Source organism: Montipora foliosa, chromosome 10, assembly GCF_036669935.1.
Source record: "Montipora foliosa isolate CH-2021 chromosome 10, ASM3666993v2, whole genome shotgun sequence".
In the NCBI taxonomy this organism is placed as follows: Eukaryota; Metazoa; Cnidaria; class Anthozoa; order Scleractinia; family Acroporidae; genus Montipora; species Montipora foliosa.
In genome coordinates, this window is record NC_090878.1 from 12,944,167 (window position 1) to 12,959,356 (window position 15,190).

The 15,190-nt window shown below is 39.2% G+C and overlaps 2 protein-coding genes across 6 annotated transcripts in view; one reads left to right on the forward strand and one right to left on the reverse strand.

Annotated features, from left to right (window-relative positions):
- The window catches only part of LOC137973508 (solute carrier family 35 member E1-like), a 13,405-nt gene extending 12,309 nt beyond the window's left edge, over positions 1-1,096 (forward strand). Inside the window, exon 7 of the mRNA XM_068820339.1 lies at positions 271-1,096. Within this exon, the coding sequence (XP_068676440.1) occupies positions 271-378 (108 nt within the window). The 3' untranslated portion in view covers positions 379-1,096. The remainder of the gene's footprint in view (positions 1-270) is intronic.
- LOC137973507 (uncharacterized) overlaps positions 1-12,608 on the reverse strand; it is a 24,505-nt gene extending 11,897 nt beyond the window's left edge. The window contains exons 1-15 of one of the 5 annotated variants that reach the window (XM_068820335.1): positions 12,434-12,605; positions 10,574-11,504; positions 10,065-10,161; positions 9,019-9,164; positions 8,693-8,851; positions 8,491-8,579; positions 7,240-7,404; positions 6,774-6,899; positions 5,455-5,582; positions 4,515-5,237; positions 3,758-3,900; positions 2,649-2,843; positions 2,068-2,185; positions 1,530-1,775; positions 1,110-1,256 (exon numbers count right to left, since the gene is read on the reverse strand). In XM_068820335.1, coding sequence (XP_068676436.1) covers positions 1,149-1,256; positions 1,530-1,775; positions 2,068-2,185; positions 2,649-2,843; positions 3,758-3,900; positions 4,515-5,237; positions 5,455-5,582; positions 6,774-6,899; positions 7,240-7,404; positions 8,491-8,579; positions 8,693-8,851; positions 9,019-9,164; positions 10,065-10,161; positions 10,574-11,469 — 3,339 coding nt within the window. In that variant the 5' untranslated portion in view covers positions 11,470-11,504; positions 12,434-12,605 and the 3' untranslated portion in view covers positions 1,110-1,148. Of the gene's footprint in view, positions 1-1,109; positions 1,257-1,529; positions 1,776-2,067; positions 2,186-2,648; positions 2,844-3,360; positions 3,901-4,514; positions 5,238-5,454; positions 5,583-6,773; positions 6,900-7,239; positions 7,405-8,490; positions 8,580-8,692; positions 8,852-9,018; positions 9,165-10,064; positions 10,162-10,573; positions 11,505-12,433 lie in introns of those variants that run through there. The other 4 variants (XM_068820336.1, XR_011117261.1, XM_068820337.1 and 1 more) reach the window with 4 other exon arrangements.
- Between the last annotated feature and the right edge of the window lie 2,582 nt (positions 12,609-15,190).

Consider the following 15,190-nt stretch of genomic DNA (forward strand, 5'->3'; position numbering starts at 1 on the left):
CACATTAATCAGATTATTCAGTTTGGTTGTTCTTATGGCTGACGATTTTTCTAGTTTGCATGCTTTGTTTTGTTGTTCTCATCTGAAGTTGTGTGCATCTTCCTAATTTGTGGGGTTTCTCTTGCTCCGCTCGGTCTCGTATTGGCCCATATGTCATGGTGTGGTGAACACTTTTTTTGGATAGCAAGGTGTTGGCTAGGAGGCTTCGGAAAGAGACGATTGGCCGCACGTAGCATGTTACTGAATCAACAATCATTCCTCTATTTGCAGGCAAAGTATGAAGCCAACAGAAGAAAACATGAACTGCCAATAGTCACCAAACATCCTCCCATGGAAAACAATATCAAGAACAATCACATTCACTATCATCTTGTATGATGAAAAGATAGACAAGGAATCGCCAGTCAAATGAAAGCGCCAGGCAGCTTGACCCATCTGGATAGCCTTGGAACGCTGACTTATTTTCGACTGTATGTTCTCTCTGTAAATTTATTTTATTTCTCAGCGGTATTATTGGAGAGGTTTAGATCCACTGTTGCCCTTTACGGCAAAAAGCTGACCGCTTCTTGACCAAAGGAAAATCCTCTCATTTTGTCGTGAGTATCCAGAGACTACATAATGGTGTTTTCTGACTCAAGAATTTTATTTATAATTTTATATTTTATGACATTGGGTACGGGTTATATATCTACAAGGTCACTACCTCTGGACCCGTCAGCAATAGCATATAGGGACGAGGTTTTTGAAAAAAAAAGTTTTATTTTTAGTGGTACATGTAGGTACATGTGGTTCAATTTAAATTGGAAAAGGACTATTTATGAAGTAAACTATGCAAGTTTTCATCCTCGGTGCCCGCTTCTTCTGATATTTTACTTTACGGCGGTGAGTTCATTTACACACAAAGACCATTAGGATTTGCCCCGAGTACGTCAGGGCTTGTTTGACAAAACCATTTCAACTAACTAGCAAGAGATATAATAACAAAGCAGTCCAAATTTGCGGGGTTTCACGGCTGCTGGTCCAGCCGTGAAAAGAAATTTTCCGTAGATTTCATAAATTGCCGATAGAGATTTCCCGAAGTACTCATGTTTTCTGCTCAACTGCCTTACCCGCTGTTCTTAACTGATGTTAGCTTGCAGGCAGAGCTATTAGAATCTCAGTTGCAGGAATGATTGGATCCACACTGGTTTATGACTTTCAGGCTGCGTCACTCTCTTTGCATTCAAATATAGCAGCCTTTTGAGCAGACCTTGTCCCTGAAAAGTAAATTATTGCATAAATACAAAGAAATCTGATATGACAGTGGTATGGAAAAAAAAAGTTTCCAATTTAGGTTAGTGGTTCACTCTATAATCAGTCACCCATAGAATTCCCTGTACCAAAGTTTGCTTGACTAAGAATTCTCCGAATTTCACCATTACTAGTTGCTCGTCGATTTACATACTCCACACAAAAGGCATTGATGTAGTCAGTCTGGCTGAAGTTAAATGGGTTATTATGTTGGACAGTGTTCAGTTGACGCCATCTACCTGTTTAGTCATGTGAATTATATTCCGTTTGTTTTCCATCCTTTGAATAAGCACTTCTTTGTATTTTACTGCCATCATTAAATTTCCCTCTCCCTTGGAAAGAATAGCTGCAACACTGTGATCACAAAACAGAACCTTGGCCAGTGGGGCTTGCTTCCGGCAGTATACTTCATGTATCACCACAGTGAGGTTTGGCGCTGCCTCTCCCGTTTCAAACGAATCGGCAATGGTAAAGCAGGTGTTTTTCTGAAGAAGAAAGTTTGAACAGAAACAAAATGTGTTCAATTTTTTACAAAACTTGTAGGCAAACGGATAATTCGTGGTTTTTGTGGGTCTGACAGTGAAGGGTTGTTGATCACTTTCAAAAACCAAAATAAATGCCATAGCCCCTCTTGTCATCAAGAGGAGGCACGATTTAAAATGGAAAAACTCGTCATTTTCAAACGGACATTAAACGAAACTTTATCGTTGGCCAAAATTTCCCATCCTTCTTTCGGCTACTGCTAAAATTTACTTTCATACTGACTGGTTCGACTACCTGTGGGTTCTTCACAAATGATGCAATAATGCAGTGCAAAGTCTTTTGTAGCTCCTTAAATGCTTTCTCTTCTTCAGAAACGTCTTCACCCTCATCAGATGTTTTGGGAATCAATTGTCTGAAATAAACGTATACTGAACTGAGACTTAAAATGAGTGAAGTATTATTCGTCGTTTTCAAGTTGATCCAAACTGAGAATTGACCATGTCAGGAGTCCTTGCCCTGGTTCATTTCTATTCATAAAGTATGCCCGTGGAGGGTTAAGTCACGTTTACGTGAATCGGTGACCAATTACTGGCTCATTCAACCGCAACGAAATACGCTTCCAACGCAGCAGTCAAAGTGACGAAACGATTTCTTCCCTAGCGGGCGTTGCGTAACGCCCATGACAGATCAGGAGTGCCTAGTTAGTTACTGACAATGAATTTGCTCTTCATTACTCAGTTGACATAAACCCGTATGAGGCACAGGGTTAGTCAATGGTTAATCAACAAACCGGGTGACGTAGATCTCATTCAAAGGATCAAACCTACTGTTTTATAAACTGTAACCAGACGAAAGGCAAAAAAGGCAAACGCTACCTCAAGTCTTTCTTTGAAGACCAAGCTGGAAGACTCGAAAAGTCCAGTATAGGAGGTCTTTTGATGCACGCTCTTCCACAAAAGCCAAGCTCGCTTTTGCGAAAATGACACCTAAGGTGATTTCTATCGTCTAAAACTTGAACTTTGGAAGATTTTTCAGCCACAGGACATGAGAAAGACAACTTTAGCGGTGCCCTGAAAAAGTTACAGAAAAATAGTTGGGTCCGTATGAGTGGAGAATATTATGCTGTCTTGAAATGCGAGGAGGTGATGACAGTATTTTCCACGAGTCGCCCTGAAGGCTTTTAAGGACAGGGATGTTCAGAGATCTTAAATCAAGTCTATCCTTGAGATTAAACTGCAAGGTAAGTATATCATTGCCGTTGACTTAACAACTACTTGTTCCCAACCCAGCTGACCACATTTATTGTGTGGAGCTGCCACTTAAAGGTTGAGGAGTGCCTAAAAACGGCTTTTACTTCGTGTAGAAGACACACATGACGTAAAACAATAGAACAAAAATCGTGAAACAATACCTAAAGCCCCTAAAGCTTTTGTTACGTCATGTGCGTCTTCTACACGAAGTAAAAGCCCTAAAAACAGCCGCCTGGTTAGTTGGCTGTGCCATGCCAATGAGGCATAAAAAGGCCGAAACAGCTGTCTATGGCTGCCCTGCATGATTTGATGGCAAGACCGGGTTTGGTGTGTTCACCTTGCTTTTAATCTCTGTGACGCAATAGGAGCTTTCCAGTGACATTCCACAAAGGTTTGTCACATCTAAAATGGTGAAATTTAGAGTTGATGACGGTGAGGTGTTTTAAAGGAAACCTGGAAGAAAAAAGAAGCAAAAGCGTGAAACATCGAACACGTTAGGGCTGGTACATTTCTTTGTTCAGTTTAGTCCGGCATTGCCCCAGAAAGCCGATAGCCAAAGGTTAGAGAAGTATCCTTCCCAAAAGAACCAATCCGGCCAATTCAAACACTTAACTGTCTTAAAATGTGTCTCAGTTAGAGACACACTGAACACATTCAGAAGTCGATGGTCCAAGCAGTGTGGGCCAAGGCCAGATTGGATTATCTGCCTTTCAGGTCCTGTTTTGCTGTATTACCTGTTTGTATCCAAAGAAATTTCCACGGTGGTTGCCAGGTCCTTAGGATGATATTTTACAGCGGGGCACGCCTTCGCTTGGAAAGGCCTTAAAATCAGAATATCAGCGTTATAGCACAAGGCATGTTCTTCCATAGCCAATAACTGAAAGTAAGAGGGGAAGCATTTTACAGCTACAAAATGACCCGTAATCAAAGAGCCTATAGGTTGCTTATTGGAGATACCACAAAGCCTTCATTTGACTTTTTTGCGCATCCTTTCAGTGCATAATCTCCTGCATTATTATTGCATGTTTGGATTTCTAATTTAAGAGATTCTAAAATATTGTATTTGCGTGTCCTTTTTTGCCTCATTTCGTCTACCATATAAGTTCATGGAGGTACATTGATTAAAAGATTAACATGGCAAAAAGCTATTTTATACTCAACAGTCTCATTTCTCATGGTTCCATTTCCATTTTGTCTCGAGAACAAAATTAAGCTTAAGATCACACGTGCGCAAGAATTTTTTCTTGCATGTGCCTTTTCATGGTGTTTTACAACTTCAGTCCTTCAAGTTAGGGTTTGTCCGGGTCTCAACCTAAGGAATAAATATTTCCTTGATAGTAGGGGGTGGATTTCACATACTCGACTAAGCTTTACCTTTCGCGATTGAATTCATTCGGTGACGTATGTCAATTTAATGTACATTTTCAGTCACTTAAAATGCAGGGAGCAATCAGGAAAAGTGTAGGGAGAATTGTATATAATTTGTTTTACTTGAACCTCAAGATGATCAGTTTTTGAAGGTCGTAGCGTAACCAGCGTCATGTCAAGCAACCCAAAGGACTGCATGATATCATCCACCTTTTCTGTTATGACTGCTGTCTCGGCATCACCCTCGTGTTTTATTGTGGTATTATCTTTGTGAACAAGGACTTCACCAGCTGCGTCCTCTCTCCCAAGGGAAAGATCAGTATCCAGTTGAAAACAGGGCGAATCGATGCCTGTTTGGAAAAAGCGCTCGACATTGTTATCTGTCGAGAGTAAGCAATCAGTGCTGCTATGTTCATTGCCTGAGCCAAAAGTGTTAAGGTCCTGCGTAGTTAGAATATCCAGCTGATAACAACTCTCATACTTTTGAAGGCCTCTGCTCCGTAGGTTGCTCATACAACTCAGACTAGAGATACATGAAATGTTTCTTCCAAGACCGCTCGATTTGCGCCTTTTGGATCGCGGAATACCTAAGTTTGCAAGGGTATTTTCCCTTTCCATGGCGTCTCCATTCTTGGTGCAACGCGTATTTTTGCTACGACCGCTTTTAAGTTGAACAGCGGTGGAGGTGCAGTTCACAGAAGAGCTTATTAAAAGCAGGGATGTATCCAGATGAAGAGCTTCCCAGTCTGATTCAAGTATCAAGAAACTCACGATTTCTTTGACAGGGTCATATTGGATGTTGTTGTAAAAAAGGTGAACTGGTCGATGGAATGTTCTTTGTTTCATCTGGAAAACAAATCACAAAGTAAAAAGTTTTTCGTCGTGTACTTTTTCAGTGTAACTTACCTATATTGTACTTTCAAGAAAATAATACCCAGCAACAACAAACCAACTAAAACAAATAGATACCACATTCATTGAGTTCACGCATAGATCATTCATCAATTAACGAGTTTTGTCGGGACTTACTATCTGTATAACTGTTTCATATTTAGAAGGTTACCTGAAATATTGGCCAAGTTGAAAGAAATCGAGCATCACTTGGGTCCTCAAATAACACCGCTTGTAGGACGGGTGTGATGCGAGGCAAGGTAGGAAACGTTGCATGAGCTTGAACTTTCAGTACGTCACCTGTGAACGTGATGAAACCAGAATCATTTGCAGTCGAACTTCCACCAACGGACACCTCCCGAATGCGGACCCAGCAATTTCTCCTCTAAAACACTACATTTTTAACCTCTCGTAAGCGGACACGGACACCTATTCGGGGTCCACAGGGTCTAAAATATACTCCCGTAAGCGAACAGTAAATATCAAGAATATTTTTAACAAAATGGGTTCGATTTTAATGGTTTAATCTCACACTGTCCTAGACAAAACACAGTCCTTTCGATTACAATTAGCTTTTTTTTTATTACAGTTCATCAAACTTTTCCTTTTTAAACTTTTCTTCAAGCCAGTCGCACGAAAATTTGTCTGCTTGAAATTTAAAGTCGCAAGGCAATTCCATACGATATCCTGCTGCTCCGTTTATCCGCTTTCCCGTTACGGTTAGTTAAATAAATAGAGGATATTACATGGCCGCGCGGAGATACGAAATTTCTCTTCGAGTGTTGAAAAATATTTCGCGAGTGAGCGAAGCGTTTCACGAAAGGCGCCATTTTGATTTGCAACCATAGAAACAGTGATAGCTCACTTTGTATTTATACAATAAGAACCGTTAATTGCTGAGTTAGACGCACGCTTCAGGATCTTCGTCACCCAATCTCAAACATGTTCTAATGATCAAATGGCATCTTATACAAAACCAGCCCTTACTAAGAGAGATCTTTAAAAAACTCTGCCCTAATTTCATATAGAAAAGGTTAGGTTTAGGGAAAAGGGTGGGCTTTGAAAGATGTACTTGTTACAGCAAATCTCTGTGGTCTATCTTGACCAATGAGAGTCGTGTTTGGCCTGTCTACAACTTGAAACACCATTAGAAGTTGTCTTGATTAAAAGCTTTAATGCCCTCTAATGCACTTGTTTTTTCAACCTCCCGTAAGCGGACACTTACCCTTGGTCGCGAGGGTGTCCGCTTACGGCAGGTTCGACTGTAACTTGCTTTACCGTAAATGCAAGAATCTCCTTTTGATTTTATCATATATTTACATATGGAAGGATCATTTTTTTCAAAAGCCGAGTGTTTCATGCGTCGTCCTTATTTTAAGCGATAGTTCCTTAAAATAATTAATGTACAGAATGAAGATCCCACTTAGCGGGAAATCCAGACTTCGTTTTACCAAGTTGGTACTTCCCGTTTTGGTTGGTTGAAGTGATTACCTCTGGATATTCCTGCCAGGCGTTTCAAGACATTCCACGACAAGCCACAGATGTTAAAGCGACTCCGCTTTTGAAAGAGCCTTACAGTTGGCATGGCCTCTTCCACGTATGACAGAACCTGTTCAGCTACATCAGAGTAAAACACCACTAATTAAGACTGGGAGGAGCTATTAGAGAAACAGGAACAGACAATTGAAAACAGGAGGACAGCAACTTAAAAAACAACTGTAAAAAGTCACCGGTTGTTGACATAACGGTTCAATAGCTAAGTATTTGACCAGTTTCAGTCACCATATTTTACGTAGCGGGCAATAAAAGGTCCTCTCCATACATCTGGTTAATGATCATTTATTTTGCATATTAATATTTCTGTACTGATTGACTGAAATCCCTATCACATGCAAAAGAATGGTGGATAACCCTATTAAGTGTGTTGCCTGTAAATAGATAAATGAATTCAACTGACCTGATTCTTGAAAACTTTCCGCAATTTGAAGAAAAGCTAAGAAAAATGTTAACGGGGAGGAGAAGGTAGCACCACACAACTGAAGACTCCGACTGTTAGAACAGGGCAACTTAAAGCATCGAGATGCCATAGATTTTAGACCGTCGAGAATGTCGGGAGAACGCGCTGGAAACAGAATCAACGTGGTTCATAAGTTGATACTAATACCAAAGATTCATTCACTCTCTGCATAAGCTTAAAATTACGTCGTCTACGGTTAGGGTTAGGGTTATGGTTAGGGTTACGCTGAATACTGGTTCTCTTGCCTCAGGGTAAAGACCCACAATGATAAATCTTTTCACAATCTCGTGCACCATTAACAGGGGCACCCAACGAGAATATAGTTCAAAACCACTTAAACATAGTATTGTTGAACGTATTTTAGTATTTAAACGGTAGATATAGGCATATTTTCATCCCCTAAAAAATTTTCATCTGTTCGGATTTCCTAGCTGAAAGTCTAGTGATCCGAAAATTATAGGGATCAAACCTTACCTTTTCGAAAAATTCAGCCAGAAAAAAGGCTCCCGAAAATTCTAGGTGACCTTTTTACGGTAAAAATCCGTTAAAAATGGGCAATTATACCATTTTTCAGATTTTCGAAAATCCTAGGAGAGGCAGGCAAGCAAGAAATTTTACAGCAAATGTTCCGAAAATTCTAGATCTCAAATCGTCTTCCGAACAGATATTTTCCGAAAATTGGCGTTGGGTGCCCCTGCATTAACCTGATTTGAATCTCCAAGCTTAAAGAGGTTATGTTGCGCAAAATGTAATTTCATGACACCCAAAATGCCAAAAAAGAAAATGAAACATTGCAATAACCACTTAAAACTGTTGAAAAAGATGAGAGAAATACAGCTGAAGGAAATAGAAGCATGGATGGACACAAATGGATAAGATTGAGACGGATCGCATTTCGGTAATCTTGAAAAAAGTCGCCCCGACGTTTTTCAAGTTTATGGCAAATCGCCTGGATAAAGGCCGTTTTTGCTCAGAGTAATCTTGTTTGTGATGTGGCGATAATTTTATCTCGAAAGGAATTCCACATTACCATTTTCGAGCTTTAAACTCGTGATTTCGGTAACTAAAGATATCCCCTAAACACACTAAAATAACGTGACATAGCCCCTTTAAATTCTTTCGTCATGTCTAATTTAAGGACTACTGTGCAATGGTAAATAATGAATTAATGCGGCACACTGCCGGGTTTACCTAAGTTAATTGGTGATCTTTCGGGTTCAGTTTTAACCCAAATAAGCTTGTCCTCGGTTCGTCCACTTGCCTTGATAGCTAAAATGTCACTAAAACAAAGAGATATAGCGTGAAAACGTTTTGAGGATAGGATAGACAATAGACCATAGACTCTGATCCCTCACTCTATTTTCCATGTATCCTGCAGAGGGTTGGCAGATACCTTTTTCCTAGATCCAGATCCTCTGCTAAGCGAAGCCCGAGTATGGTCGGGTATGAGCTTTGCTTTATCCCAAGATTCAGTTGGAGGTACTCTTCCAAACCAGTCAGTCCAGCCGATTGCCATAGCATACTGGATGTAATCAACTGAGACTGGCCTGGCCTAAGAAAAAACAAAAAAAAGTTAATACCCTATGCCATTTTATTGTCAGGGTATAGAAACTGAAGGTGCCTTAATATTTTCATTAAACCCTAAACTACCATACTCAAAATGTTGTTATAATTTTGAAAAAGAGAAAAGTTTAACACGAACAACTAAAAAGAACTTACTGTTTCAACTTTCTTACACAGCATACGAGGGTATTCAACAATCCAAGGTGGTCGCTGAGGTTACTGGTGTCCACTACATCAAACTGCAAGTCTTCTGGTAATCCTTTGCGACACAGTTCCAACGCATCTCCGTCCCAAAATACCACCTGTATCATTGATATTCATTGATATCGTTACTACCATCGTAATCATGACATCATCGTTGTTATCACCTGTATCAATGATATTTACCAATTATTCACCGAAGTGGAGGTGAATAGTGGTGGATACTTTACCGTGCCGCGAAGCGGCTTGGTAAACATCCACCACTTTCACCGACACTGAGGTGAATAATTGTTCTAGTATATACCACACAGGTTAAATAAAAAACGAACCAAAAAAACATTATTTTTGTAAAATATAGAGGAGAATTTCCAATCTCGCGCGACGGATACTCGATATCATTACTGCCATCGAAATCATGACATCATCGTTATTGCCGTGGTCGTAGTGACCATCTACTTACAGCCTCATTTACACTAGCAAGTTTTCCTTGGCAGTGTAAATGGAAAAATATGACAAGTTTTTCCTAGCATGCTAGTTTTGAACAAGGACACTTGTCAAGGAAAAACTTGTCAAGGACGATATTTAATTTGCTAGTGTAAATTACTTGGCAAGTGCACTTGTCATGGAAAACTTGTCATATTTTTCATTTATACTACCAACGAAAACTTGTCAAGGAAAAACGTGTCAAGGAGAACTTGCTTAGTGTGTACAGTCGGCAAGTTTTCCTTGACAAGTGGACTTGTCAAGGAAAACTTGCTAGTGTAAATGAGGCTTAAAATGTAGCCTTGCCCGCAGCCTTGCATTTCTTGCAAATTGGTTTTTTTAAAGTGATCAGTCTGACCGGCCGTAATTGGCTCTCACTATTAGCCCTTATGTCAGTTTGCTTCTTAAACGTTTGGAGCAATCAGATAAAATGAAAGAAAAAAGGAAGATTCACCGAAAATCATCAAGTTACTCGTAAAACGCTGATAACATTCCATACCGCAAAAAACAAAAATTACCTTGATTTTCGGTGAGTATCTCTGATAATGGCTGATCCATGTTTTAAGCGTTTCTTTACATGATCTTGCAACACTCTTGAACTTTTCAAAACGATTCCTAAAAGAAAATTGTGCATATGTATGAAATACACTCTCATTGTTGTCTGTTTTGCAAAAAAAAACTCTCAAAGAAACTCATTTTAAAGGCAGGTGATTGCACCAAAAGAACATCGAGTCCCATAAGAGGTGTATCACCTAACCCAATCTACTAAAATATAAATGTAGAACTAATGCAAAGCCTTGACCGCTTTGGAAATCTCCTTAAAATGTGTACGAACAAGTTGCAATGGTTTGTATTCATTACGTTCTGTTTTGTGGAGCCCAGCCCAATGACAAATTAAACAATCCGAACACTAAATTATTGCCTGACGAAACGTATTATTCGCCAGAGCGGTGAAATGATGTATCTTCGTTGGAACGCGGGCCTGAGAAGCGGCGGATGTACGGTTTAAATTCACTACCACACTCACCCTTCTATCGGGATGTAGCCGGTAAATGGGCAGCTGCCATAATGTACCCTCCATTTGCGTTCAAATGGGCGGATAAGAGTTGGGTTTACTTCTGAATCAGAGTGAATTCGAGCAGTACAACCGCTTTGGAAGTACGAGTAGATTTCCTGATAACATGAACCTGATTTTTGTAGTCTCAGATCCAGCTTTCTCTCGTCCGTCGAAGTAAATAGCTGTTTGATTGTGTTTATGGTGAGTGACGAAACAGCAGCAGTAAAAATGTTCTGTTCCTGCACTTCATTGTGATCATCACCAGGACTTGGCAAGTTTAATCCGTTCAACATTACTTTTTGTCGCTGAATGGAAACTTCGTCAATATTCAACTCTAATTGAAGCCAATCTTTCCATATTTCCTGACATTCTTCAAACAAGGTCCTTGAGCCAAATTGTACCTTACTTTTCAAGTGCTCTTGCGACACCAAACCTCGAATCGTCTTTTGTAGTCGCGCAGAATCAATTTTTGTAAGTGCTAAATTGTACCAAACATTCCATAAGAAATCCACATCATGAACACAATACGGATCAACTGAACAAACAATTTCCAAAATGATAACACCTCGAGCAAGTACTGACAAGTCACAATCGTTAACATGAAAGCACACACTCTCAGGAACGGCGTCCTCGCTACGCTGAGACAATTCTGAAACTGTAAAAAGGAGGTTTCTTATGTCTCCCGCGCCAAGCAATAAGATATTTAAAGTGTCTCCAGATTTCCGGCATGTTCCAAAGTGTTCTGTTAATTCCACAGCAGGAGTGTTTCCAAAGACATACGAATTTTGTCCATACGGGAAGAGGACTTGGGCACAGGGATTGGACAGTTTTGCTGTTGTTGGGGCATCATACCAACGGCTAGTCATCGAAACCAAGACACTTCTTGACGTTCAGCAAAACTCTGTTACAGAAAAGAAATGATTTTGTTTGAGCATTACTAGAAACCATCTCACATTTTTCCTCATTTGTGCTGTTTAAACAAGTCGAACTAATTTGCATTTGTTGTTGTTCATAGATATCTCCGATCACACATTAAGCTATATCAAAAACAAACTAATTCGACAAGATTTCAGTTGGCCGCTTATCTGTAAAGTAAAGTGGCAAAAGAAAACTATGGCTTAGTTTCGCCGTTATACGTTGCCTTGACTGAGTTTGTGTACATTAAAATAAATAATATGAAATGGACTTTGAAATACGAGGAGAGAGATATTACTACTGAGACGAAGCAGTGTTAGGAATTCATCTTTAGATTTCATCTTTACATTGGTTTTGTATCCTAAATATTATCTTGACACGAAATACATGACATCGTGTGCCCAGATTAGAAAGGAAGAGACAATAACGTTAAATTAGACGATGAGAATGAAATATAACGACGTGTTGTCTTTGGCGTGATTCATTAGTTGTAAAGACTGCGACCCACTTTGCAAAACGATAATCGACATTTCTTAACTTTTACAGGTGCTCGCCATAGATAACGAAAACAACGCTTTGAATTATATCACTGAGTTCCCCTTTTATTATGTTAAAAAATACGGATATGGATGTTCTTTTCTTGACCGCAGTTCGATAATTGATATGCCACTCACATTGTCTTAAAAATAAAATATAAATCATCAGAGCGATCTCTCTGGCTGAAAAGCTTGCCAATGCTTTGGCCACAAAACAAAAAATTTGAAGCACAATGTGTTATCAAACTTCAGACCCCCAGGACCTAAGGGATATGATACAATTGCCATTTCCTTTAATAAAAATTTAAAAATAATAATCTTGTTCAGTAATAACGTCTTCTTTAAATCAGGTTTCGTATAAATAATAAAAACTATGTACCTATAAAGAGGCCGCAATGATAGGCAATTGCTTCCGTCAGCTTGCAACTCTGCTCACTTCCGATAACAAATGAGCGACATGCTGTGTAAAAACTACTCATTTGCATATATTTGCATTTTAGCACAAAATTTATTTATTGTTTGAACTTGCGAGACATACTATTTACTACTATGCTACAAAGCTTTTGCTGTGAATCAAAGCTTTTTGATGCACAAGGACGATTTATAAATTTTAAGAAGATTGTAGCATGCAGGACATTTATTTCAGCAGCGACTTGAGACTCGATCTTGCTGATAGCAATATTAACGGTGATAATTGTCAAAGTGATCACAAAAAGCGTTCGATTTGTGCCATCTTCCTAGTTTCAAACTTGTAATTTTGAAATATTAGACATTGTTCTCACGATTGTAGGTTTAAAAGTTGTTTGGTATTGATGTGTTCAACGGGTTTTCCATTTTTACATTTAATATCAAAATGTTTCTCAACCTTTCTGGTCACCTGGAAACGGCGTACTTATTGAACGCAATTTCATCCAAGTTATACGTAATGTTTACAACATGAGCGACAGTGTTGTATGGGCCTTTACAATTTCGATCCGAAGGCGAGAGATTGTAGGGTCTTGTAGGGGCCCATACAACACGCCGCTAATGTTGTAAACAACTTGTGAAGTGAATACTTTGTAGCAGTATCGCCGATATAATAGGAAAAAGAGTGCATGCAGCAAAGTTGCATTGGCGTGTGCTCTCAAGAGAAATCAGGTATTGTCTTAGGTTGTCGTCGGATATTTTTCGTTTAGCGTCGAATGCGTTTCCTGATATTGGGTCGGTCTGTCGGATTGAAAAAAAAACCTTAAAAAAAATTACAAGAAAAATCTCGGAATAGGAGGCCTGGTACCCCAGCATCATTGCCGTGGAGCCTGGAAACAACAAGACGTGAACCCAAAATCGATATGGCGGAATCGTTGGTTGATGTTATCGTAGAATTAAGACGTGGTTTTGTCCATGCTGTAACCATGCTCATTTAAATAATTACTTAAAGTGAAAAATGGTTTAACTACGTCGTTATAAATTTGGGTCGGTCGGACGACACTAAACGGAAATTAAAAAGAGGATGGCCTTAAATTGATAAACGCCTTTTCAATGGGACACTTGGATTTTAAAGTTAAAAATTGTTAGTGATGCTTTTGCCCAACCAGTAAATTTACTGACCTCTTTCAACCTTGGAATTCAAACAAGAAGAAACGTGTACTGCGAAAGATCATATGTGGTCAAGTATTGTAGATGATGAAACATCCGATGAAGTTTTAGCAAGCCTCAATATACCCGACTGCATTTAAAGTTCAAGACAAAGGTGTTCGGCGCTCTGAAGTGAAGGAATTACAGATATTTTGCAAAGGAAGGACTGCACTGTTGTTTGTGTGGACGCAAAGAAGGATAAGGTTCAAAGGGAGTAAAAGTTCAGTGTCATGTGATGCTTGTTGTAATGTCCTAAGTCCAGTTTTCAATAACTGTACAGTAAAGTTTTGGATAGATGGAAAATAAAGAGGCAGTGCTAAATAAGAAGAAACGAAGTAACAATTAAGTAAACTGTTTGGTGTTGTATTTTTCTAATTCATCTTCTTTCAAAGTTCAATGTGTTCTTACAAGAACATGTGGTTGTATATATTTCATTTAATTATTATATTAATTCATTCATCAGCCCTAGCTTTTCCCTGCTACCCTTTCAAGCCCTCCCCGTGCTTTCAGACATTTGAACTTAATCACTCTTTACAGACCATACATGTATCCTGAATAGTGCGTTTCTATTGGCTGTCTCCCTTATGAATTATTAATGCATTTTACAAAGTCTGATTTAAACTCAGACATGTTTTTAAAGCTGTTTATGTGGCTTACTTTTCCGGTCGAAAGGTGATTTATAAATTGACGGAAATTCTTTAAATTATATCGAGAATTGTGCTGTACTGGCCACGGGTGATACAGTTTATGACCAGCACTAAAAACAACTGACTTAAAAAGCTTTGCGCACTGTTCCATACGCCTATGCCGAAGAGAGCTAATGTCCAAGAACATAAGATTATATGAAAGACCCAGAGATAGAAAATGCGAGCTTTTGTGTACGTTCCAAGGCATTAACTATAAAAGGCATTGGCAGCAATTGCTTTGTAGAACTCCAGCTTATACTTAAAAGGAATCAGGAAGCATATTCTGTTGTGCACCTTTTTCTTTTTGCTACTTGAGTAACAGTTCAACTGAAGGGCATTCAATGAATTGGTTCCACTCTTGGATTTTGACAAGATCAAAGACTTCCAGTTTCCTCGGATCTGCTGTTAAGGGAATCAGGTTGGTCTCTTTTTCGGTCAATTACCGCTTTTTGTTGTAGTGCATATTCTTACTGAACAGCCAGTCTTTCACTTCAATGGCCTCTCGACATTTTATGCAAATTCTCGAAGTATCGTGAACAGAAGGAGTAAACTTGAACTTGACATTGCCGCTCTGCGGTACAACATTATCGTTTTAAACTGAAACACAGTTGGACAATTCTATTTCTGACAGCGAAGTCCTCCCTAATAATCATTTGGTATTTACACGGGATCGTAAACCTAATGGACGCAATGGAGGAGGCGTGCTGATTGCTGTGCGGGACCACATTACAGCCACTCCTCGAGAGTCTCTTCAGACTGAATCTGAATTTATTTTTATCGATATTTTATTCTCTGATAAACGTGTTATTACTTTAGGAGTCTTCTACCGACCCCCA